The sequence below is a fragment of the Morus notabilis genome, unplaced genomic scaffold, assembly GCF_000414095.1.
Source record: "Morus notabilis unplaced genomic scaffold, ASM41409v2 Scaffold255, whole genome shotgun sequence".
Lineage (NCBI taxonomy): Eukaryota > Viridiplantae > Streptophyta > Magnoliopsida > Rosales > Moraceae > Morus > Morus notabilis.
This window is the reverse complement of record NW_010365473.1, coordinates 158,142-183,543: the sequence shown is the minus strand read 5'-3', so window position 1 is coordinate 183,543 and position 25,402 is coordinate 158,142. Positions and strand designations below refer to the sequence as shown.

General features: G+C 36.6%; 3 protein-coding genes across 3 annotated transcripts in view; 2 read left to right on the top strand and 1 right to left on the bottom strand.

The window, feature by feature from the left end:
- The first annotated feature begins 884 nt into the window (after nt 1–884).
- LOC112093571 lies at nt 885–3,388 on the top strand. Its single transcript, XM_024172266.1, has 5 exons — nt 885–947; nt 1,004–1,229; nt 1,371–1,553; nt 1,658–2,112; nt 3,233–3,388. Exons 1-5 carry the CDS (start codon nt 885–887, stop codon nt 3,386–3,388), a joined length of 1,083 nt encoding a protein of 360 aa, XP_024028034.1.
- An 8,181-nt stretch (nt 3,389–11,569) lies between these two features.
- LOC21389636 (60S ribosomal protein L22-2) lies at nt 11,570–12,933 on the bottom strand. Its single transcript, XM_010108084.2, has 3 exons — nt 12,833–12,933; nt 12,483–12,715; nt 11,570–11,927 (listed from the first exon to the last, which is right to left on the bottom strand). Exons 2-3 carry the CDS (start codon nt 12,710–12,712, stop codon nt 11,783–11,785), a joined length of 375 nt encoding a protein of 124 aa, XP_010106386.1. The 5' UTR covers nt 12,713–12,715; nt 12,833–12,933; the 3' UTR covers nt 11,570–11,782.
- A 165-nt stretch (nt 12,934–13,098) lies between these two features.
- The window catches only part of LOC112093570 (outer envelope pore protein 16-4, chloroplastic), a 16,165-nt gene continuing 3,861 nt past the window's right edge, over nt 13,099–25,402 (top strand). Inside the window, exons 1-5 of the mRNA XM_024172265.1 lie at nt 13,099–13,210; nt 13,393–13,444; nt 13,536–13,567; nt 13,654–13,687; nt 13,776–13,843. Of these exons, the coding sequence (XP_024028033.1) occupies nt 13,133–13,210; nt 13,393–13,444; nt 13,536–13,567; nt 13,654–13,687; nt 13,776–13,843 (264 nt within the window). The 5' untranslated portion in view covers nt 13,099–13,132. The remainder of the gene's footprint in view (nt 13,211–13,392; nt 13,445–13,535; nt 13,568–13,653; nt 13,688–13,775; nt 13,844–25,402) is intronic.

The following is a 25,402-nucleotide window of genomic DNA, read 5'->3' as shown; positions in this document are numbered from 1 at the left end:
TAGTTATCTGCGGCGCGCCACAGATTTTTAAAACGGATCTGCATAGATCTAACCGTTAAAAATTTAATCCAACGGTTAAACATAAAGTTGTTAGAGAGATTGTAATACGTCTTGATCAAGATCACAAGTTGTTTGAGTGTTAAAACATGAAAAACTCATGTTAAAGGGACTTCAAAAGCATTGCAGCGGGTTTATAAATGCTGCAGCGGACAAACTCCATAAAACTGTGCAATTTGGTTCGGCCAATATTTCGACTGCAACTAAAATATTTCGATTGCAACCAAAATATTTCGGCCGCAGCGGAAATATTTACGCTGCAGCGCCCTTTTTCAGGCCTCTTGGGTCCGTTTGTGCGTTGCAGCGGGAAAACACCCGCTATAGTAGAAATTCTGCAGTAAAATAGTGTTTTCATGAGGTTATGTGATCTGAAACGTCTTAAATCATTACATCCATTGGTGATATGTTTTCATACATATGTGTACACGAATTAGCAATAGATATAACTATTATAATATGTGTATTAATCCACGAAAAGATACATTTACATTGAAAATGTACCTTTATGTGAATGGTTGAAATGTTTAAAGATGATGCATTCATTCATAAAATGACACATCTGTCTTTATTAGTTCTCTAGAAAATTTACAGACTTACTAGAATGTTCTAGAACTCAATATTATTGCTAGATATTGTGTTCAAGGGTTTGTTGTATCTTGGGGTAATTTGCCATTAAAATTCATTAGTAAACTTTGAGAAGTGAGGGCAAATAAAGTCTTAAAGGAAAGTATTCTTATACGCCTCAAACCCTCTCTCTTGTTTTCTCTATTCTTTTCACCATCTACACTCAAATTCTCTAACAATTTTTAAGGTTTTATCTTGCTACAATGGAGGTTGAAAAGAACATGGCGTCTTTTCTCAATCTGAATTCCAACTTGATCGATTCAATGGTACCGATTTCACCCGCTGGAAGGGAAAGTTATTCTTCCTTATCACCGTGCTCAAGATCGCCTATGTGATTGATCCGAAATTGGAGCCATTTTCGGAACCAAAAGAGGATGATTCTGATGAATTGAAGGCTGTAAGGAAGAAGCGTGAAGATGATGAAGTCATGTGCCGGGGTCATATTCTCAACACTCTCTCTGATAGGCTCTATGATCTCTACAACTCGATGGAGTCTCCAGTGGAGATTTGGAACGCTCTTGAATACAAATACAAAACTGAGAAAGAAGGTATAGACAAATTCCCCATCTTGAAATATCTTGAATTTGTCATGGTTGATACCAAGTCCATTTTAGATCAAATACATGAATTGCAAGTCATTGTTACTAAGTTTCGTGAATTGACAGTTGAAATTTCTAAATCATTTTAAGTGGGGGCAATTATTGCTAAATTGCCTCAAAGTTGTAATGGTTATAGAAAGAAACTCCTTCATAGGAGAAATGACATAACTTTGAAGGAATTACAAAAACACTTGAGGATCGAAGAAGAGACTAAGTCTCGTGATCCCAATGGCAAGATTATAGATTTCTCTAAGGTTAAAGTTGCCGAAGCTAGTAAGTTTTCAAGAACTTTAAAGTCAATAATGACAAGAAGTTCAAAAAGCCCGGTAATGGCCAAAAGAAATTTTCTAAAAATTGTTTCTTTTGTGGAAAGAAAGGCCATTACCAAAATGACTGCAGATACAAGAAGAAAAAGGAAGAAGTTAACACCAACAAAGCCAATACTGTTGAAGAAAAATCCGAAGACATATGCGCTATGGTATCAGAGATGCAAATTGACATGATTATTGCACCTAACATGGCTGCAACTAAATTCTCCGAATGGTGGCTTGATTCCAGTGCCACAATCGACGTTTGTAATGACAAGAAATTGTTCTCATCATACAAAGTGGAAAAGGAAGGACAAACGGTTCTCATGGGGAATAATGATGCATCGATGGTTGCCGGGAGAGGTGTGGTTGAGATCAACTTTACTTTTGGAAAGAAACTTATTTTGAACAATGTTCTTCATGTTCCTGATATTAGGAAAAATCTTGTATATGCTAGTCTAATGTGTAAGAATGGGCTTCAGATTATACTTGAGGGCAATAATTGTATTGTATCTAAGAATGAGGTCTTTTTGGAAAAGGAATATTCTTATGATGACATGTACAAACTTAGCATTAATAATAAAGATTATATGAATTCTCTTTATATTGTTGACTCTTTTGATGTTTGTCATACACGTTTAGCATACTTAAATTTTAGATCTTTGAAATATATGTCTAAATATGGTTTGATTAATTACAAAGATGTTAAAAATGATAAGTGTGAAATTTACATACAAGCGAAGATGACTAAGTAACCTTTTCCTAGAGCCAAACGAAATACTCAAATATTGGATATGATTCATACCGATATTTGTGAGTATAATGGTATTTTGACAAGAGGAGGAAATAGATACTTTATCACTTTCATTGATGATTGTTCTAGATACACTTATGTGTACTTACTTAGAACAAAAGATGAAGCCTTTGATAAATTTAAAATTTATAAGGCTAAAGTTGATAACCAAAAAGATAAGAAGATCAAAATGGTTCAAAGTGATAGAGGTGGTGAATATTTCTCAAATGAATTTGATGCATTATGTGAAGAACATGGTATTATTCACCAAAGATTAACCCCTTTTACTCCTCAACAAAATGGATTAGCTGAAAGAAAGAATAAGATTTTTAACGATATGATTAACTATATGCTTCTTAATGCTAAATTGCCTAATAATTTGTGGGGGGCAGCTTTACTTACTGCATGTCATGTTCATAATAGAATTACATCAATGAAAACACATGTGTCTCCATATGAAGTATGGAAAGGAAGAAAACCAAACTTGATGTATTTAAGGGTGTGGGGCTGTCTAGCCTTCTATAGAGTTATTGACCCTAAATCATCAAAGTTAGGTGCTAGAGGAATTAAAAATGTTTTCGTAGGATATGCTGAAAATTTCAAGGCATAGAGATTATTGATTCTAGATTCTAATGTGATTGTGGAATCAAGAGATGTTGAATTTATTGAGAACAAGTTTAGCCTTGATTCTTCCACTGACCAACCATGTGTTGATACTCCCGGTACCTCCACTAATAAAAGGAAATTGTCTATGATAACTTTCAAACCGAGGAGAAGTCAACGTGGAAGAAAAGAAAATGACTTAGCACCGAATGTTCTTTCATCTCAAGCTTTAACCTTTTTGGTTGAAGGAGATAGAAATGGTGTACTTAATAAAAATACCATTGTTGCTTAATGTAGAAGAAGATCCAAAGACATTTAGTGAAGCTATGTCTTCAAAGGATGCCTCCTTTTGGAGAAAGGCCGTGAATGATGAAATGAATTCAATTATGTCGAATCAAACTTGATCTTGATTGATCTCCCTCCGGGATCAAAACCAATAAGCAATAACTATACAAACATTCAAGGTTAGATCGGTAGCCAAGGGCTTTAAACAAAAGCGTGATATAGGCTACTTTGGTACATATGATCCGGTAGCTAGATTGACATCCATAAGAGTGTTATTTACAATTGCATCAATATACAATTTGCATGTGCATCAAATGGATGTTAAGACGACCTTTCTAAATGGTGATCTTGATGAGGAAATCTATATGAAACAACCTGAAGGGTTCGTATTGCCTGAAAATGAGAAGAAGGTTTGCAAGTTAGTCAAGTCGCTTTATGGTTTAAAGCAAGCACTAAAACAATGGCATGAGAAATTTGATAATGTCATTTTATCTCATGGTTTTAAGCATAATAATGCTGATAAATGCATATACTCTAAATTTATAAATAATTTTGGTGTGATTATATGTTTATATGTTGATGACTGCTTATCTTTGGAACAAACATGCAAGGAGTAAATGATACCAAGAAGTATCTAAGTTCACAATTTAAGATGAAAGATCTTGGTCAGGTAGATACTATCTTAGGTTTAAAAGTGAGGAAGCATAGTAGGGGTTACTCGTTGTGTCAATCTCATTATATTAAAAAAGTGCTTCTTAAATTCAATCATTTGAAGTTTAAAGAAGCGAATACCCCATATGATTCTAGTATTAACTTACTAGAAAATGCATGCCGAGCGGTGGCACAACTTGAATATGCTAGTGCGATTGGTAGCTTGATGTATGCCATGCATTGTACAAGTCCCAACATAGCATTTGCAGTATGCAAAATGTCTAGGTTCACGAGTAACTCGGGTATTAAACATTGGAATGCAATTGGTAGAGTACTTGGTTGTTTTAAAAGAACCATTAATTTGGAATTGTCATATAATGACTATCCGGCAGTACTTGAAGGGTACTTGGATGCAAGTTGGATAGCAAGTGCAAGTGACAACAAATCCATATCCGGTTGGAATTTCACAATTGCGGGAGGAGCTGTCTCTTGGGCTTCTAAAAAACAAACGTGCATTCATTCTACGATGGAGAGCGAGTTTATAGTACTTACAGCTGCAGGCAAAGAAGCAGAATGGCTGAGAAATCTATTGTTTGATATTGAGTTGTGGCCACAACCGATGCCATTCATTTCTTTGTACTGCGATAGTGAAGCTACTTTGTCTAGAGCTTATAACAAGGTTTATAATGAGAAATCTAGACATATTAGCTTGAGACATGAATATGTGAAACAATTGATAACCGATGGTGTTATCAATATTGTTTATGTTAGGACAAACAAGAACCGAGCGGATCCATTGACGAAAGGTCTTTCAAGAGACTTAGTCAAATAAACATCTAGTGGAATGAGACTGAAACCTTTCTTTGAAACAGTCACCGATGATGGTAACTCAACTATGCAGTAGTTGTACTGCTATTCCATAGTTAAATGGGTAAGAACAAGTCATTGTTATGTGACCGACTTAGCACCAAAATTTAATTAGTTCCTTCAAAGATGTCGGTGTAAAATAGCTACGTGGTTGAGGTTGAGTTTATACTCTTAATGAAGTTTGAGTCTCTTAGTGACTAGAGATATAATTCAAAACTTCACCTAAGTAAACATAAGGCATGGTGTCGTTCCTAACAAGACCGTGATTTAGTCCTATAAATGTTCATGAATCTAAGATAGAGCACAAGGACAGAATAGTGCTAAATGATTGGAAAATATTTTAAGTCTGGGATAACACATATGTGATATATTTTCGGTATTTGCTTAAGAGAAAAATTTTAATGCAAAGAACACTGTTGTCTTGTGAATACTTTGAAGTATAGTCACTAATTGGAGGTTAAAATTGAAATATACCTTCATGTATGTGTATGTTTATCGTTGTTAATTCTGAAAAAATATTACAATCTAGTGGGGGATTGTTAGAGAGATTGTAATATGTCTTGATCAAGATCACAAGTTGTTTGAGTGTTAAAGCATAAAAAACTCATGTTAAAGAGACTTTAAAAGCACTGCAGTGGGTTTATAAATGCTGCAGCGAACAAACTGCACAAAACTGTGCAGTTTGGTTCGGTCAATATTTCATATGCAGCCAAAATATTTCAGATGCAGCTGAAATATTTTGGCTCCAGCCGAAATGTTTGCGCTGCAGCGAAAAACTTTGCGATGCAGCGCCCTTTTTCAGGCCTCTCGGGTTTGTTTGGGCGCTGCAGCGCCTTTGTTCAAGCCTCTCGGGTTCATTTGTGCGCTGCAGTGGGAAAACACCCGCTGCAGCGGAAATTCTGCAAAAAAACAGTGTTTTCATAAGGTTATTTGATCTTAAACATCTTGAATCATTACATTCATTGGTGATATGTTTTCATACATATCTGTACACCAATTAGCAATAGATATAACTATTATAATAGGTATATTAATCTATGAAAATCTACTTTTACATTGAAAATGTACCTTTATGTCAATGGTTGTAATGTTTAAAGAGGATGCATTCATTTATGAAATGACACATTTATCTTTATTAATTCTCCATAAAATTTACAGACTTAATAGAATGTTCCGGAACTCAATATTATTGTTAGATATCATGTCCTTGTTTGTTGTATCTTGGGGGTAATTTATCATTAAAACTCATTAGCAAATTTTAAGAAGTGAGGACAAATAAAACCTTAAAGGAAAGTATTCCTATACGCCTCAAATCCTTTCTCTTGTTTTCTGCATTCTTTTCACCCTCTACACTCAAATTCTCCAACAAATGTTTCATTAGTAAATTTTTTTAAGGCATCTCCCTCTAGAGGTTTCCTTTGGAAAAACATTAATCTATACAATGGAAATAATTTTGATATAGTTGCCATGTGCAGATGCATCTAAATGATGAAAAGTTGTGCTGTGTGTGAACAACTTTTTTTAGGACCCAAAATGAAGAAAATAAGAATCACATGAAGAGGGAGGAAAGTACATAGTGCCAATTACCAACAAAATTGATTTGATATGCACCAAATGGCAAATGTTAGCTTAATTTAGAATTTGCTTTTGCTCCTAATCACTTATAAGATTGACTGTTGAAAAAGATTTTATGTTTCCACTGTGCTAAACAACTATGTTGCTTTCATATTTTTAAGTGTTGATGATCTAGAGAGAAAATTGGTGAATTCGCTCTTAAATGTATTGTTTTAAGATTTTTATTCTTTCTTCTTGATTAATATCTTTTTAAGTATTATAATTTTTTGACTAAAAGGTAATAATTAAGTCTAAAGAGTGAAAATCTAAGACGCGTGCATTTTAAAAGATATTTGTCTCTTTTTTCCTATTTAAATCTACTTTTTTAATGTATTTCGCCCACCAACCCTTTACACTAGGCTTAGGGCCAATATTGGGGTTGAGTAAACAGGTTAGGACCACCAGCTCGGGCTCGAGCACGGTTTCAAGATCGACATGTCAGGGAAGTGACCACAAGCATAGTGTGTTGGGACGACATTCGGGTCAAGCAGATAGGTTAGGCATGCGGTGGGAATAGATTGACGTGTCGAGGCCACCATAAGAATTTGATTAGGATTGGTCTCAGAAGCAAGCTAACTAGTCGAGACTATTAATATATAGCTTTCAATTATTCTTCGATAGACATATGATTATCTTTTTTAAGCTTTATAGATAGTAGTCAATCTAAATGTTAAGGAATTAAAATGGTCAAAAAACTAAAATTCAAGGAGTTACCTACTAAGAAAAAAGATTTGGGGACTAAAATATCACAACACTCACAATTTAAGGACTATGTTAATAACTTAGTAATGAAAGGGTCTTTTTATCCTGTTGGGACGCTTTTTCAGGTATTGTACTGGGAGATACGATAATTTATTAAAATTTACGTTAAAACTTATAAATTCGAACAATAAAATTGTAAAAATTATGATAAATTTGTGAATTTTGAAGGAATACGATAACTTGTGAATTTTACGTTATAACTTATAAACTCGAATGATTCATCGTATTCCTTCAAAATTCACAAGTTTATTGTAACTTTTGTAACTTTGTCTTTTGAGTTTGTAAGTTTTAACGTAAAATTTAATAAATTATCGTATTTTCCAATACGGTGCCAGAAAAAGTGTCCCAAAAGCATAAAAAATTATGTAAGAAAATTGTTGTTAATTGATGTTAAAAAGAAACTGCAAAACGATACAATTATTGGCAGCCACCTATTAAGCATATGCGGTCACTTATGGCCTATTTAAAAGGTATACTTAAATCATAATTTTTATTTTTCATGTTTAAAATTTAAATTTCTTTTGAAAAAAATATTATAGTAGAATCAATTATTTAAGTTTAAGAGTATATGAAACAAATGAGCCCATTCGTTCATCACACGTGTAAATGATTTTTAATTGATTTTGTTTTAAGTTTTCTTTTTCATATTTTAAGTGTGAATTCTTTAAATATATAAAAAAACTTGATTAATATTTATGACATTAAAGGTTGGACACGCAATCTGACAAAGAAGATATTTATGGCATACGTGTTATTTTATTGCTTCGACTCTGAAGGCACAAGCATTTGATAAAGTAATCTAGCCAAAAAAAAAATTTGATAAAGTAAAACGAGTAATCTTGGAATTTTTTTCATCAGAAAAATGACGTCTGAAATCAATCCTTCCTAACTAGCGATGGGAAGTTTTTTATATTTATTAACATCGTTCGAGAGCTTACCAGCCTAGCCTTCAATATTTTTCTTTATTGTTCTTTTGTTTGATAATGCGGGTGGTCCATACTAAAATGAAAGCACGATTATTTATTTGAGCGACAGATACGTGCAATACATCACACACCATATCTTGTCCTGATCTAAGACATTAACTTTATTTTTTATTTTTTATTACGAGTGGAGAATTTGAGCTTAAAATCAAAATCTCGATGGCACAGCAATCATACCAATAATGTAATCATAGTTATTATTTGTATTCATTTCTAAAAATATTGTGTTACATGTCATAACATATCACAAATGAGCCACAAAATCGACATATCTCCTATAAAAATCTCAGACTTCGTTTGGTATGAATGTTTAAATTAGGGTAATTATGATTTTAGTTTTAGAATAGAAACATGAATCATGGTTTTGAGTCCTATCATAATTTTGAAACAAGAATTAGAATCAGGAGTTTGAACCATCCAAAATCAAAGGGAGGTAGTTTTAAAACCAGGGGTAATTTTAGTTTAAAACATCACATCAGGGTTTAAATCTTAAACCAGAACCATTTAAACAAAACACTGATTTTTAAACCTTGAATCAAAACTATTTTTTACTTTTATCAAACAAATAAAGATTTAAACAAGAATCATAATTCTAGTTCTAGAACCTTCAAACTAAACGCTACTTCAAATCTCATAGCCTTTGCAGCAAAAAGAGAGACAAGAATGAAAGAAAAAAACTTTTGTTTTGAAAACAAATTTTTTTTTTTTTTTAAAAGAGGAAAAAATTTTGCTTGCTTGCTTCTTCTTCTTCTTTGTTTTATTTATTTATTTTTTGTTATTTTTTGTTATTTTGTTATTTTTTTTGTTTTTTTTGTTTTTGCTGCTATTAAGGGTACTTTGCTATTACCTTCTTTATGTGTTAAGACTGGTTTGTACCTTTATCGCACATAGTTTGAAATACAAAACAAGAACAAATGGGAAATGTTTTACCTTGCATCAACTTAAAAAATGTTGAACAAAGTCCGCTTGAGCTAGTTGATCTCTTGAGTCCTTTCTGCGTCTTCTTAACCTTTTTTACACTCTCTCTAAGAACATCCTTCTTCTAGAATGACGTATTGAGAAACGACTATTATGTGTAAAGCAAGAATGATTTCTTGATTGGCACCATTTAGGTAGTTCATGAGATTAAAAGGGGAAATTCTGGTTTCAATTTAAGAGTTTCTCATTCATCTACCAGTAGTCTCCACAAGAGCATAACCCTTGTCTAAAATGGTGAAACCTATATATTACAATCTCTACTAACGATCTCCGACCAAACTCCTTTGCAAATCATCTTTATAGCATCACAACAATCACTGCATATCCCCAGATTCTCAATAATGCGTATTGGCGTACGGCGTACCAGAACTTGTCTTCAAGAAGTCGAATCTAACTGGCAGTTTTTCAATATGAAGTGCTAAGGTAGTTCAGTCACTTCCTCATCTAGGTCAAGCAAAGGTTCTCTGGTGTTCCTCCACAAAACCTCTCATCATACTTAAACCTCTTCATGATTTCATCAAGCATCATGGATATCTCTCTAGTTTCTGGATGAAAATTGTCCCTGACGAAATATTCATAAAGAACGCTGTCTAACTCGACTAAACCACCCCTGGAACTTTATTGACCATCCTCGTTTTGGGCTTGTGTACATGGGGGTTTCATCAGTGAAGGGAATGAGTGTTTTCGGAGGATGGAGGAGTTTGGTATTGGTCCAGTCATCCAACGCTGTGGTTGGTGAGAGACGATTGAACAAATGGGGCGTTGGCGAACCTGAAGCGAAGCGGTTGGGTGTGGATTTGGCTTCCTGATTGGAAGTGGGATGGGAGCTGAGAGTTAAAAGATTGAGGAAAGTGAAGTTGCGAGAATAGCTTCTGGGGTCGGATGGGAAAGATGGCTCCGTTCATTTCGCCGATTCGAGTTTAGAATTTGAGTTTTGCTACAGTAAAAAGCTCTTAGAAACAGTCACATCTAACTTTTTTGCTACAGTAAAAAGCTCTCACACAAAATCACATCTCAACTCGAATTACAAACTCGAATCAGCGAAGTGAACGGGCCGAGAATTGGGTGCGTTGCTGATACCAGCCTTGAAGAATATCGCATTTGCTTCTGGCTTTGAAGACACATCTTTATGAATGATGGTTGCCGAGCTAACATAGGGCCGGTAATATGGGTCACGCTATCGAAATCGACATGAATTTCACAGGTTAGGATTGAGAAAAAAGAGATCTAAATCAGAATTAGGTCGACTTAATATTGACACGAAAAATACGAGTCAATTTCAAATTAGACCTGCCCAACCCAAATACGATATGAAACTCGTAAAAAATTAATATATATATACATATACATATACATATATTTCCTTACATATTTTAAATTTTATTATCAACTTGTGATATTATGATAGTTATACTCAAAATCTTATACTATTATTTGCTTAATTTTTCTGGTTGTTATTGTATTTTAATGTGTTATGAATTTTAAGTTATTTTTAATATGTAAAAAACTAAAAAAAGTATATAATTTTTGTGTCAATTTCGTGTTGTGTCTTGTCAATCCGTAAAGTGGTAGTGTTGCGAATTTTAAAAAATTTCGTGTCACGGATCGTGTTCGGGTTAACTGTAAATTTAAAAAGAAATTATTAAAATACGACATGTGACACGAATTGTCATCCCTACCACAATATCAACTCTATTAGGAGATTGAACTTAAAAAAAAAACACACACACACACACACTCTCTAGTTGCAGATTTTGAAGGCAAAAGAACGCAGTCTATAAGCGAAGCAAGGCAACTGTTTGCAGTTTGCCGTTTATGAGCACCCTCTTTTAAACCTCTTCTCCTTAGCATAATACAAAGGAATAAAGCATTTTTCTTTTTGTTATAGAATGTGGACTAAAAGATATCTCTCCTTTAAAAGCCTAAAACACTTTTATTAGGGGAGAAAAACTCTCGTGTAAGAACATTTTCTCAGAGAAACTCAAAATTTGAAGCTAAAATTTAGAACAATTTTTAAAAATACCCCTTACACAAAAAGCCTGTATATTTCTACCTTTTAAACTAAAATTAATCAAGAGGTATAATTTTTTAAAAATGGTACTTTTAGTATTTAAGGAAGTTGAATATGTAACTTTCTCTAAAATTTATGTAATATGTGATAAAAATGGACGGGATGGTTGACACTCCACAATTGGATCGGATTGGACTAGTATAGGTATTCTCGGATTGGACTAGTATAGGTATTCTCGATGCAGGTTGGTTCAAGATTGTAAAACTACTAAGCCACAACGCTAAGGTCAATTTTAAACTGCACTACCAACTCAATTCAGTTGTGTATTTTAAAGTTCACCCGCAGAACTTGAATCTTTAGGCAATGCATGCAACACTACCTTACTCTCTAAAAAATTTTGCACCATTACCGACCAGTAACTTTACTCTATCACAGGCAGAAACAAAAAAATAAGCATATATTGCACTGTCCACTCCGGTAATAAGACAACCAAATCCTCCAATTATCAGAGCAAAATCTTGAATAGAACCCTTAAGTAAGCAACAACAAAACAGATCCAACAAGATTAAATAAACAGCTGAAGAAGGGAAAAAAATAACTATTTCAGGCAACTAAGCCTAATGGATGATGCTTCCGAAACTAGACGCTTAGTCTTCTTCCTCTCCCTCATTTTCAGCAATGTTGAAGTATCTCAACTCGTAAACGTTCCGGTCCTTGTTGGAAGCAATCACCCTAAGCCAATCCCTCACGTTGTGCTTCTTCAAGTACTTCTTAGTCAAGTATTTAAGATACCTAAGAAGCAAAAATCAGTACGAGATGTAAAAGCTCCATAGCTAACAAAGAACACACTCATTGCGCAAAATCATCGAGAGACCCATCTGATTATACTGGAAGTATCCACAGAAATATCCAGGTCTTGAATTTACGACTACAAAATTTTGATATCGTTATCAGCAAATTACAACAAATGTCAAACACGTTACTAGAAATATCATAAAAATATATGTTTCCAAGTAATATTACCCCATTCATTAGCCCAAAAAGAAGAGACTAATATTTAACATAATTAAACAAGAAATTTCCAACCATAAGTCGATATTAATACGAAGAAAAGCACATACTAATGCTGAGAGGAATAGAAAAACTGTTACTGACTCAGAGCAAGTCCTAAATTATCCCAAGAAATAACTGTGTAAACGTAAATACATATCGAAACAATATGAAATCACCTTAAAGTACTAAGAGACAACTTCCAGATCTCATCTTAACCACATAACAAAAACCTAGAAAAAAGGAAATGAATTTCGATTCGCAACAGTGGCAAAACAACAAGAAGAAGAAGAATACCGCTTGGAGAAAGTGCTGTCGGAGGTGACGGTGATCTTGCTCTTCTCGCGGGTGAGGGTGATGGAGTCGCCGAGAGCGCCGGGCTTGCCGCCTACCTTGATCCGCTCCTGGAGGAACTTCTCGAGGGATGCGATGTCCATGATCTTGTCCTCGACCGGCTTCCCGCAGTCGATCACGAACGTCGCTCCCTTCTTCTTCCCCTTGCTCGCCACCGCCGTTCCGCGACTCATTTTCTGCGATTCAAAAGGAATCTGGAATCAGAATCCAAGACGCAAAAACCAGAAACGCAGGCAGAGATACAAATACACAGATATACATACAATGTATCTATAGAGAGAGAAAGTACATACCGAAGCTCTGAAAGGTGCAAGAGCGATGGAGTTAGACGGGTGTGAGCTGCGACTTAGGGTTAGGTTAGCCAAAGCACCCGAGAGACAGGGATAAAAAGGGGCTAGGGTTTTCGGCCCTCTTAGAATTGGCAAAATATTTAACGGCGTCGTTTTGAAAGCTACGTCCTCTTCGTCTGTCGGCCCAATAGAATAGCCTCCATCGAGGCCCACTAAGACTTGGCCCAACTATGTCTCTGCTATAATATGGATGAAATTGAAACCAGAAGGGAAACGACAAGTTAGACTTAACATAATCAATAAATGGAAGATGCAGAAGAACTGCAACGCATAGCTCCTTGCCCTTCTCTAGCTGTTGAATCTATAATCCGCGTCGGAACGGTAAATATATCTAATATATATATATATGTATATGAGAATATATTAGAAAAAATATTTTTTTATTTTTTATTTTATTTTGTGTGTGTGTGTGTGTGTGTGTTTTCAAAGTTTCAATCTTCGACCTTTTTTTTTTCCTACATTTCCGAAATTCTTAATACACCGAAGAAAATCCCATTTTTCAGGCTGGTGCAATCTGGGGTCTCTGTGCTGGTCCTTACGATGCTCGTAAACAAGGTATTATTGTTATATACAAAAACAAAGAAACGTTTTTTCATGGTGGGAAACGTAGACATAAACACGGAACTAATTTTCTTCACTAATGCAGGCCTGACTGGCGTTTCTCATGCTGCTTTTGTGGTAACCAAGCTTCTCCTCTTTGACTTTCAAAAACAGATTTGTGTGGAATTAAACTGATGCTTTTTTTATTCTATATTGATGGGCAGGCAAAGTCGATTGGGGGGTTCGGCTTCCAGTGTGGTAATTTTTTGGTTTTCTCTGTTATATAACTATATATTAAGTTGTCGATTATGTGTTTGTTGAATTGACGCTTAGAGTTGGGCTTTAGGACTTGTTGCTGGAATTTTTACTTCTGCTCGATGTGGGCTTCAAAGATATAGAAGAAAGGATGATTTGGTTAGTTTTTTCATTTGTCATACCATCCCTTGTTAATTGCTATTACCATCCTTTGTTGTGCATGCATATTAGATCAGCCGTCACTACTAGAGGTGAAAGTTCGTGGCCTGAATGGAAATTTTATTCCGGCCCAGCCATAAAGCCCGGTCCAAAATTTTATAAGGCCCTTTTAAAAATTTTAAAAGATGGAGTTTACGCCTGCTTGGCCTGAATAAGCTTTTGGGCTTGAAACCTCGGCCTAGTTCAACTCAGGGGTTAGAGCCAGGCCCAGCCCCGGGCCAGCCCATTTAGACCGGCTCAAACTTACAGCTCTAATCACTACAAGTTGAGGTTCATTTTTCCTGAGAGAGGAAAAGAATTTGAGCACATGGGTTAGTATTAGTTGATGGTTTTATCGGTTTCTTAAGGACAATTCAAAATCCAATTTGAGTTTTGATACTATCTGGGACGTACTCCCAAATCCCAACAAACATAATTGTGATGCTTCCTGAAATAGCTATGCATTTAACTTGGTTTCGGAAAATTTAGTCTAGGAACCGATAAACGTACTAGTTACTTTTATGCACAAGTTTATGGTGATGATGCTGTGAGTGTGACTAGTTGATATCACTGCTATTTATTTTATTTAAGTTTTAGCACACTCTTGTTTACTCAAAAACAGTGAATTCTCTAAATGATGCCATTTTTGTGCTCTGGAAAGTTTCATACTTGAATAGATACAAATGTTGGTGAATCATAGATGAGCTTAATGAGCTAGGGCAGTAGCTGAGGCAAGTCCTGTGAAATTTTTCTTTTGGTAGAAACATCATGAAATGGCAGCTCGATCAACAATATCAGGATCATGTGATAATGTTCATGCAGTTAATTGAACTCAAGAGCTTAATCCGATTCATTACTGCCATATTAATAAAGCGATAAGGCTTGACATTTAGAAAGAAGTGTAGGATCTTCTTTATGCTCTGGTACTGTCTCATTGTAGAAGAGATAGAGAGAAGATAGACTTTGTTATACTTGTGCTGATTCATTCGCTATCTAAATAGTGTAAATCTTTTTAAAACCCCTGGCCATTGCTCCCTAGAATAGATGCTAAAGTAAGTTCAATGGTCCAGATCAACACGTAAAATATAATGGCTAGTGAAAGGTCCGTTTTAGTCACTGGTGTTACAGAAAGTGTTACAACACTTTATTGTAACGCTGTTATAACAGAAACTTTGAAAATAAACCAGCAAATCAGAAATGCAGGAAACTAAATGCAGGAAACTAAATGCAGAAACGTAAAGAACACCAGAAAATGGTATCGCAGTTCGGTGCGCACACCTACTCTGCGGGGTCACGCCAAGACAGTGATCAATCCACTAAGTTCGAAAGATTACAAAGGACCGAACGGTCTTACACACTCAACGACTCATTCCTTGACGATGTGGCCGTTGCCTGGAATCTCCTTAGAACGTTTGATCAGCGAGCACCACTCGACTTGACAGTTTCCTCCCGAAACCAAAGAAATCTTCTCCCGAAGAACCAATTCAAAAGTGTTCTCACAAAACGTCGCAACACATCAAGCGACTCTTAACATTACAATCTCATTCTCACATGAATATCCACAACCTTTTGTTTTCAGCACCCTATCACACAAAATACGTTCAGCGTACACACAGTTTCTGCCGTCTCACTCTCATTCAAAAAACCTCTACAAGCTTAAAGATTATCCCACCATTCATCCTTCAGGTCAACTCACTCCCTGTAATCAAATCAATTCATTTGCCGTGCCACCAAAACTTTCCTTAAGAGGCTCCCTATTTGTTGTGCTAGCCAAGCTTACCACCAAATTACAACCAATCTGCCTAAAATAGTTTTTCAACTAATTTGTCAAAAATAAGCCAATCACAAAATACACTAACAATCTCCCCCTTTGGCTATTTTTGGCAAAACTAACAAAACAAACTGATTACACAAATAAATCTGACTAAGGAGGTTAGATTAATTAAGTGTTCTCTCCCTTTTCGACAAAAAATGTAGCCAAAGAATACAAGATATGAAAAGCAATAAAGAAAGACAAACTACTGTGATGTACTAACATATCCATCAGCACCCGAGGAAGATTGAATATCTCCAAGAAGAGCAGTGATCTCCTTCTTCTTGTGTCCTACCCGCTTCATTTCCTGAAGAAGATGAGACTCATACGCTGACAGATTGAGCAGCTCCTTGGACAAAAATTGAATAGTCTTTGCATTCAGAACCGCTGCTGTGGACTGTGAAGAACTTGTTGCAACACCACCTGAGACACTAGGAGCAACACTAGGTTCAACGTTGTCATCTTCATCGGAACTCTGCTCCCCCTGAACATCATCGACATGTTTTCCCGAATGTAGTTTCTTCAATATTCGGATTATCCCCGACGCCTTCTCAAACAACTCATCCGACTTCTTGACATCATGTTGCTTCGTCAAAATCTCATAAATGAGAGAAGGGAAAGGAAGAACCGGATGAGTGATTGTGGCTTCAGCATGGCTGATGATTTGATCAAACACTAACTGACCAAAATCAAAAAAAGTAGCAGTACTAATCAGGAAGAGAAGCTTTGCCAAAGGCTTCTTTACTCCTGTTGCATGCATACTTGGCATCCAATTTTTCAGAGCAATCATATGAAGAGCGGAGTATTTCAAGCTCAACTCTGCTGCAGGGAAAGACTTTGCAGGAGGCCACTTACTTCGCACATTGGCAGTTATTTCAGCAATAATGACATTAAAATCAACCTCTCGGTTCACAACCGGACGATTGCTTTTAAAGAACTCATTGATCACATCAGGAGAAAAATCAAACAAATGACCTCTGACATACACTTTGTGATACATATCAGATGCAGGGTTATTCATCTCTTCCACCAGGTTTGCATAGAACTCATAAACCACATTTTTCACAAAAGGCTGCACCCTAGTCATTGTTCCAAGTAAATTCTGTGCTTTTAGAAGATCAAAAACTCCTAACTCCTTAAATTTGACATCATGCAATAACCTTTCAGATAAAAATTTTCTCTGCACTACTGAATCCCATACTATCTTGTTTACCTCTGAGTAGAAAGTAGAGAATGTACCGGGTGCTTGAGTCTTGTTTGTGTTTTCTTGTGAAGAACCTCTGAGTAGAATATGAACACTTTGCTGCAGACCGAGTGACTCTGCTTGGCATCGATGAACCTTTATCTTTCCGCTTCTTTGTTGATTTCTGTGAAGAATTCACCTTTCTCACTGGTTCCACGGGTTCCATTACAACTTCTTCCTCATCATCTGGAGAAAGGTCACATGGATGTAGAGATTCTTCACTAAAAGAACAAGACTGCTTCTTCGAAGATGACTCAGGATTCTGTTTTTCAGCACATGGTGGAAATTGAGGCTTCAATCCTTATGGGAATTCAGGTGATTGAGAACTCCAAGATGAAAAACCCGGTCTTGCTGCAAATTTCATCAAATCCGGATGAGGGTCTCTTTGCGGCATTTCATCAAGCACTTGATCTGCAACAACCTTAGGTGGCTTAGAAGAATTTATTGGAGACCGATTCTCACCCAAACTTGGCACTTCAGGCGATGGAGACACTGGAGCGGTGGGGGCGATACTTTCTTGTTCTGAAGACCCACGTGGAGTGGAGTAAATCTCTTCTCCTTCGTCGCAAATCGGCGCCTTTGAGTATAGAACTATTACCGATGGAGGTAGACATGCAAGTGGAACAGGTTCTTTGTCGGCAGAGGCGTGAGCATTTCGACGAGGAGTAGAAAACTTCACCTTCTTCGACGGCGTGGAAGACTTCTTGGGGGGAAATCGATTGAATACTCGATTGCTTCGGGTCCTCACCAGTTTGGAAAATTTTCTGTGAAACACGGAGAACAAGTTTTCTGAAACAAAAAAAAATTTAGAGTTGAGAATTTCAAATGAAGGGACCGACTGTTTTAAAACAAGGCTCCCAACCAAAACGCAATGTTGTTTTTTTTTTTTAAACTATGAACAATTACATTACACAAATACCCAAAGCTGTCTGTAAAGCCTCAAATCGAACAGCATCAAGAGCCTTTGTAAAGATATATGCTAGTTGCTTCTCTGTAGTTACATTCTCCAATAAGACAATCTTGTTCTCCACCAGTTCTCGGATAAAATGATGTCGTATATCGATGTGCTTCGTTCGAGAATGTTGAACAAGATTCTTTGAAATATTTATAGCACTGGTATTATCACAAAAGACTGTCAGAACATCTTGAGAAATACCATAGTCTTCCAACATCTGCTTCATCCACAACAATTGAGTGCAACAACTTCCTGCCGCTATATATTCAGCCTCTGCGGTTGATAGAGAGATCGAGTTCTGTTTCTTACTGAACCAGGAGACTAGATTATTGCCTAAGTAGAAACATCCTCCTGAGGTGCTCTTCCTGTCAGCTGCATTACCTACCCAGTCCGCATCACTGAAACCTGCAAGACTAGAATTTGTATCACTTGAGAACCAAATCCCATGATCCACCGTCTCACTAACATAGCGAACAATTATCTTCACTGCAGCCAAATGTGATTCTTTGGGGTTTGCTTGATATCTAGCACAAACGCCAACACTAAAGCTTATATCAGGCCTACTTGCAGTTAGATACAAAAAGCTTCCAATCATGTTTCGATAAAGAGTTGGATCTACAGAGACTCCATTTTCATCTTTAATCAACTTCTCATTGGTGCCCATCGGTGTTCTCATTTGCCTAGCCTTTTCTAGACTAAATTTATGAATTAAATTTCTAGCATACTTACTTTGTGAGATAAAGATTCCATTTTTCATCTGTTTCACTTGCAGACCAAGAAAGTAAGTCAGTTCTCCTACCATGCTCATGTCAAATTCATTCTTCATTTGTTCAACAAACTCTTTCACTTTTGTTTGTGATGTCGATCTAAACACAATGTCATCCACATAAATCTGAGCTATGATGATCTCATTTCCAAATTTCTTGATAAACAAGGTCTTGTCTACTCCCCCCCTCTTGTAGCACTTCTTATTCAAGAATTTAGTCAGTCATTCATACCATACTCTTGGTGCTTGTTTAAGCCTATATAGCGCCTTCTTCAGTTTGTAAACATGGTCGGGATGCTGTGGATCTTCAAAACCTTTGGGTTGTTCAACAAAAACTTCTTCATCTAGAAAACCATTTAGAAAAGCACTCTTCACATCCATCTGGAACATTTTTATACCCATCAAACAGGCAAATGATAGCAGGAGACGAATTGATTCAAGTCTTGCTATAGGTGCAAATGTCTCATCGAAATCCACACCTTCTACTTGAGTATACCCCTGAGCTACAAGTCTGGCTTTGTTTCTCGTAACATTTCCATACTCATCTGTCTTGTTCTTGAAAATCCACTTAGTGCCAATAACATTAGAGTTACTTGGTCGTGGAACTAAGTCCCACACATCATTTCTCTCGAATTGTCCTAATTCTTCCTACATGGCATTAATCCAGAGCTCATCTTCTAAAGCTTCTTTCACATTCTTCGGTTCCATTTTGGATGTATAGCACACATATCTCACAATGTCACGGTAGTTTAATCTAGGCTTGTCTCTAGTGCGTATCCCTTCATCAATGTTGCCAATGATCCCTTCAACTGGATGATTCCTTTTTATTCTGGAGGATGGTTCTCTGGTGGTCGGATCTGCAACATCAAATGCTTCTGTCTCGACTTCTGGTGGATCTGTCTCAAACGGTGTTACAACATCGTCTGTGACACTTTTTTCAACAGATTATTTTTCAGCATCTTGATCTTCAGTTCCAATATCACGGAGAATCTCATCATCAGAGGTCATTCTAACTACCTTCTTGAGGTCATCCACCACTACATTTGCAGATTTCATAATCTTCTGTGTTCTCTCGCTATAGACTCGATTGGCTCGGCTACTAGTAGAATAACTAAGAAATACTCCCTCATCACTTTTGGCGTCAAGCTTGCCACGCTGATCCCAATCATTGAGTATATAGCACACACTCCAAAAAATGTGAAAATAGTTTAGATTTGGCTTTCTACTATTCTAGATTTCATAGGGAGTAAGCTTGGTATGTGGTCTGAGATACACCTTGTTGATTGTATAGCATGCAGTATTCATTGCTTCTGCCCATAGTCTGAAAGACAGCCTCTTGGAGTTCAGCATCATCCTTGCCATTTCTTGAATGGTCCTATTTTTCTTTTCTACCACACCGTTCTGCTGTGGTGTTTTCAAAGCAGAAAATTCATGAGCTATATCATGCTTGTTGCAAAAACCATCAAAAACTGAGTTCTCAAACTCCTTTCCATGGTCGCTTCTTATTCTCATTATCTTCTCAATCTTGCAATCTCTTTCCCTTTTCAATCTTGCGCACAAGTTTTTGAATACTTCGAACGTATCCGATTTTTCTCTAATGAAGTCCACCCACGTGTACCGAGAGTAGTCATCTACACACACAAACACATATTTCTTTCCAGTAATACTCTCCACTTGCATTGGCCCCATAAGATCCATGTGGAGCAATTCAAGAACCCGTGTCGTAGAAATCCGTTGCAACACCTTGTGCGACACTTTCTTCTGTTTGCCGACTTGGCAAGGTCCACAAATTCCAATAGACTCTAGTTTCAGCTTGGGAATTCCTCTTACAGCTCCAATGTTAACAATCTAACTTAGATTTATGTAATTCAAATGGCCAAGTTTTTCATGCCAAATTTTAGTTTCATCCAAAATTGTCTTGAAACACGCTACCGGAGATGTCAACATGTAACAATTATCCGACGATCTTGAGCCCTCCATAACACACTTATCAGACTTGTCAAATACTAAACATTTGTTCTTGGAGAACTTCACATGTAGATCTTGATCGCACAATTGACTGATACTAATCAAGTTTGCTTTTAATCCTTCAACAAGCAAAACATTCTTTAGTCTTGGAAAGCCATCTACATCCAGCACTCTTTTTCCAAGAACTCTTCCTTTGACACCATCTCCAAACGTCACATGTCCTTCAGTGCAGGTTCGAACATTTTTCAAAAACTTGCTTTCTCCTGTCATATGCTTGGAGCAACCGCTATCGAAATACCATGAGTTGACCGAACTCGCTTTTAAGGAAGTGTAAGCCACATGACATATTAGATCAATTTTTCTTACCCACACACGGCGAGTAGTCCTGTTTCTTGCGAACGTTTTCCCTGTGGGACTTGATGAGATATAAACCATACCTTTTCTAAGATCATTATGATATTTATAGCACCGTGGTCTAATGTGTCCCGAAAATTTGCAGTAGTGACAAATGGGAATAGACCTCTTACGTCGCTGTTGAAAACCTGAAACACGCTTCCCAACCACAGGTTGTGGTTCCTGAGTGACTTGCTCCTTCACAAAGACAATTTTGAACGTAGAACATTTTCCAAAAAATCTAAGTCCATGATGATCACCACTAGCTTTTCTAGTCAGGATATGATCCAATTTGAAAGTTCCCAAGTTCATCATTTTCAACGTCTTCTGTGCATGCTCCAGTTCAGCTTTCATCACAACCTCCTTCCTTTCTTTTTCACCAATCAACAATTTAAGATCATCCATATTTCTTTTCATACCTTCTTTTTCTCTAAGAAGGTCATTCACACGATCTTCCAAGCCTTGTTCAGTTTACATACTTTAACCCATTTTTCAAACATGGTTTTGTATGCTTCCTGTATTGCATCTTCTGTGAGTTCTTCACCGTCACTGCTGTAATCTGATTCTAAGTTAGAATCATTTTTTTCTTTAATAACTGATTCTATCGCAGCAGTTGTTGTAACACCATCTGCAGCACCACTTGTGACACTATCGGTTGAAACACTTTCATCAGTAAGAACATTAAAAGTAACATAGTTGCTCACATGATCATCTTCTTCTTGGCTCCCTTCTGATTCCTCGTCACTCCAAGTTGCATTGAAAGACTTCTTTTTCTTCTTAAGAGTGTTGGCGCATTCGGCTGTGCCCGTATCCATCACACTCCCGACATTGGATACCCTTGTTCTTCGTTTTCAGGTCGACGTTATTTGCTACAGATTTGTTCCTTTGGGGGTTGCTGGTGTTGGGGTAATTTGTGTTTCGATTGTTGATGTTGCCAAGACTTGGATTCCGGTTCTTCTTGTTGAATTTTTTCATTACTCTGTTGAAGTTTTTTGTCAATAAAGCAAGAGTCTCTGCCGAGTCTTCATGATCATCCGAATCTTCTTCATGATGAGACTTTTGTACCTCAGCTTGCAAGTCTATCTCTTTCTCTTTATTGTCTTCATTCAAGTTTGTAAGTTTCTGAGAAAAATATAACTCCTTTCTTGATTTAATTGGTACAAAACCGGAGTATAAATAGGTTACAAAAGACCTAGGTCCCGTGGCTAACAGAATCGGGAAACTAGGAACCCTAATAGGATAGAGAAACTATCCTCAAGATATTCCTAGAATCTTTCCTAAAAAATAAGAACTGCCCCTTAAACTAGGAAAGATATGCGATATCTCCTAATTTAAACAATATCTCCTAATTAATTAATTAATTAATGTACATAATTCAATACTCCCCCTCAAGTTGGGTCATAGATATCTTTTAAACCCAACTTGCTAATACAAGAATCAAACCCTGGTCTAAATAACCCCTTGGTTAAAATGTCAGCTATCTGTTGAGATGTTGGCAGGAAGGGTAAACACACAGTTCTGGATTCCAATTTTTCTTTGATGAAATGCCGATCTATCTCCACATGTTTGGTGCGATCGTGTTGAACAGGGTTATTAGCAATGCTAATGGCAGCCTTGTTGTCACAGTAAAGCTTCATTGGAGCTTCTATTGTTAGTTGAAGATCTCCTATAACCCGCTGCAGCCAAATTAACTTACATAGCCCATTAGCCATTGCTCAAAATTCTGCCTCTGCACTGCTACGGGCAACAACACTTTGCTTTTTGCTTCTCCATGTAACTAGGTTTCCCCACACAAAGCAACAATATCCAGTTGTAGACCTCTTGTCAGTCACGGATCCAGCCCAATCAGCGTCTGTATAGGCTTTAATTGTTCGGTTGTCATGTTTTCTGAACATTAATCCTTTTCTCGGAGAACCCTTGAGATATCTAAGGATTCAATAGACAACTTCCATATGAATTTTCTGAGGAGAGTGCATAAATTGGCTTATCATACTCACGGCAAAAGCTATGTCTGGTCTAGTGTGTGATAAGTAAATCAACCTTCCAACCAACTTTTGATATCTCGTAGTATCAACCCTGTCACCCTCACTAATCCCGAGTTTTACATTGGGATCAATAGGAGTATCAACTGGTTTGCACCCACTCATTCCAGTATCTTCGAGAAGATTGAGTACATACTTCCTTTGGCTGACCATTATTCATTCTTTAGATCTTGCTATCTCCATACCTAAGAATATTTTAGGTTCCCGAGGTCTTTGATCTCAAATTCATCTGCCAAGCACCTTTTCAATCGGGCCGTTTCTAGAATATCATCTCCTATCAAGATAATGTCATCCACATAGACAATAAGGATGGCAATTCTTCCTTCCTTTGATTTTCTAAAGAAGAATGTGTGATCTGCCTGAGCTTGAGAATAACCTTGTCTTTTTACCGAGCTTGTGAATTTCTCAAACCATGCTCGTGGTGATTGTTTTAGCCCATAGAGAGATTTCCTCAGTTTGCACACCTTTGAACCAAACTTATCTTCAAAACCGGGTGGAGGATCCGTAAAAACCTCTTCTTCTAAATCTCCATTTAAGAAGGCATTCTTGACATCTAACTGTTGTAACTGCCAGTCCAAGCTTACCGCGATTGAGAGAAGAACCCGTACAGTATTTAATTTAGCTACTGGTGCAAACGTCTCAGAGTAGTCTATGCCATAGGTTTGAGTGAAACCTTTGGCTACTAGACGTGCTTTATACCTTTCTAGTGATCCATCAGATTTGAACTTGACCGTGAATACCCATTTGCACCCAACAGTTTTCTTCTCCTTTGGCAAATTTATAACCTCCCATGTCCGATTCTTCTCCAGAGCCCTCATCTCCTCTAAAACAGCCGCTTTCCATTCGGGTACCTGAATTGCATCTCTAATACTCCTCGGAATTTCCACATGTGAGAGTTGAGTAACAAAGGCATGGAAACAAGGAGATAGCTTTTTATAAGAAACAAAATGGGACATGGGATATAGAGGATGCCTAGTGCATTCTCTAGTTCCTTTTCTTAGTGCAATAGGTAAATCAAGCTCATTTGAGAAATTTTCCGGGATTGGACTCAAACCTGAAACTTCTGGACTTGGTATTGAGGTTGATTCTTGACCATGCTGCAAGTTATTGGTCAATCCACTTGACTTTGGTTCTCTTCTTGAGAAAACTTTCCCAAACCTGTTTTCAGTGTTATTTCTTATTCTAATTGGACTAACACTGGAAGGAGCCAAATTTTCATTATTTAAAACATCTGCAGAGTTATTCTCTTGATGATTCTCTTCAGAATTTTCAGAATTATTTAAGTTTTGCAAAAAATCTGAATTTTGAAGGGCAAATTCTGATGAAAAATTTTCAAAAAAGGATTCACCTTGATCATGAAAGTCAAAGACTTTTTTCATCTCCCCCTAAAGCCGAATCTGCCTGTGTGTGCTCCCCCTGAAGATGAGGCTGAAAAAATGATTGTTTTTCAAAAAATTGCACATCAAAGGTGACAAAATATTTTCTTTTTTTGGGATCATAGCACTTATATCCTTTTTTACTTGGAGAGTAGCCTAAGAAGACACACTTAGTTCCTCTAGGATCAAGTTTTCCTAAGTTTACATCTTTATTGTGGATATAAACAGTGCACCCAAACGTTTTCAGTGGCAAAGTTGATTGAATTTTTGTTTGGGGAAAAATTTTGGAAAATTCACTTATAGGAGTGGCAAAATTCAAAACTTTCGAAGGCATTCTATTTATCAAAAAAGTTGCTGTTAAAACAGCATCTCCCCAAAAAAAATTTGGTACTTTATGTGTAAATAACAATGCCCGAGCCACTTCTAACAAATGCTTATTTTTCCTTTCGGCAATACCATTTTGTTGAGGCGTGTCAACCCAGGAGCTTTGCTGAAAAATGCCATTTTGTGAGAAAAAACCACTCAAATGTTTTGTGAAATATTCACGACCATTGTCACTTCTTAAAACTTTGATTTTTGTTTCAAATTGAGTGTAAATCATGTTATAAAACGTTTTAAAAATGTGTTCCACCTTCAATTTTTGTGTCATCAAGTAAACCCAAGTCATTCTTGTGTGATCATCTATAAAGGTAACAAACCATCGTTTTCCCGAAGGAGTTGAAATTCTTGAAGGTCCCCATATATCACTATGCATAAGAGAAAAAGGTTTGGAAGGAACATATGGACGAGGGATATATGGAGATCGATGCATTTTTGCTAAAGCACAAATTTCGCATTGAAAAAGAGATGGATCTTTATTTGAGAATAAACTAGGAAACAAACGTTTTAAATAATAAAAATTTGGATGACCAAGCCTTTAATGCCAAAGCATAATGTCATTCTTACTAGAACTAGAAATAACACC

Bases quoted from the DNA above. Each gene is read 5' to 3' on its own strand.
- LOC112093571 (XM_024172266.1), top strand. From the start codon at position 885: ATGGAGGTTGAAAAGAACATGGCGTCTTTTCTCAATCTGAATTCCAAC. The intron at 948-1,003 runs GTACCGATTTCA...ACCGTGCTCAAG, and splicing joins CCAACTTGATCGATTCAATG to ATCGCCTATGTGATTGATCC. The intron at 1,230-1,370 runs GTATAGACAAAT...AATCATTTTAAG, and splicing joins ATACAAAACTGAGAAAGAAG to TGGGGGCAATTATTGCTAAA.
- LOC21389636 (XM_010108084.2), bottom strand. From the start codon at position 12,712: ATGAGTCGCGGAACGGCGGTGGCGAGCAAGGGGAAGAAGAAGGGAGCG. The intron at 11,928-12,482 runs GTATTCTTCTTC...TTTGCTTCTTAG, and splicing joins GACAGCACTTTCTCCAAGCG to GTATCTTAAATACTTGACTA.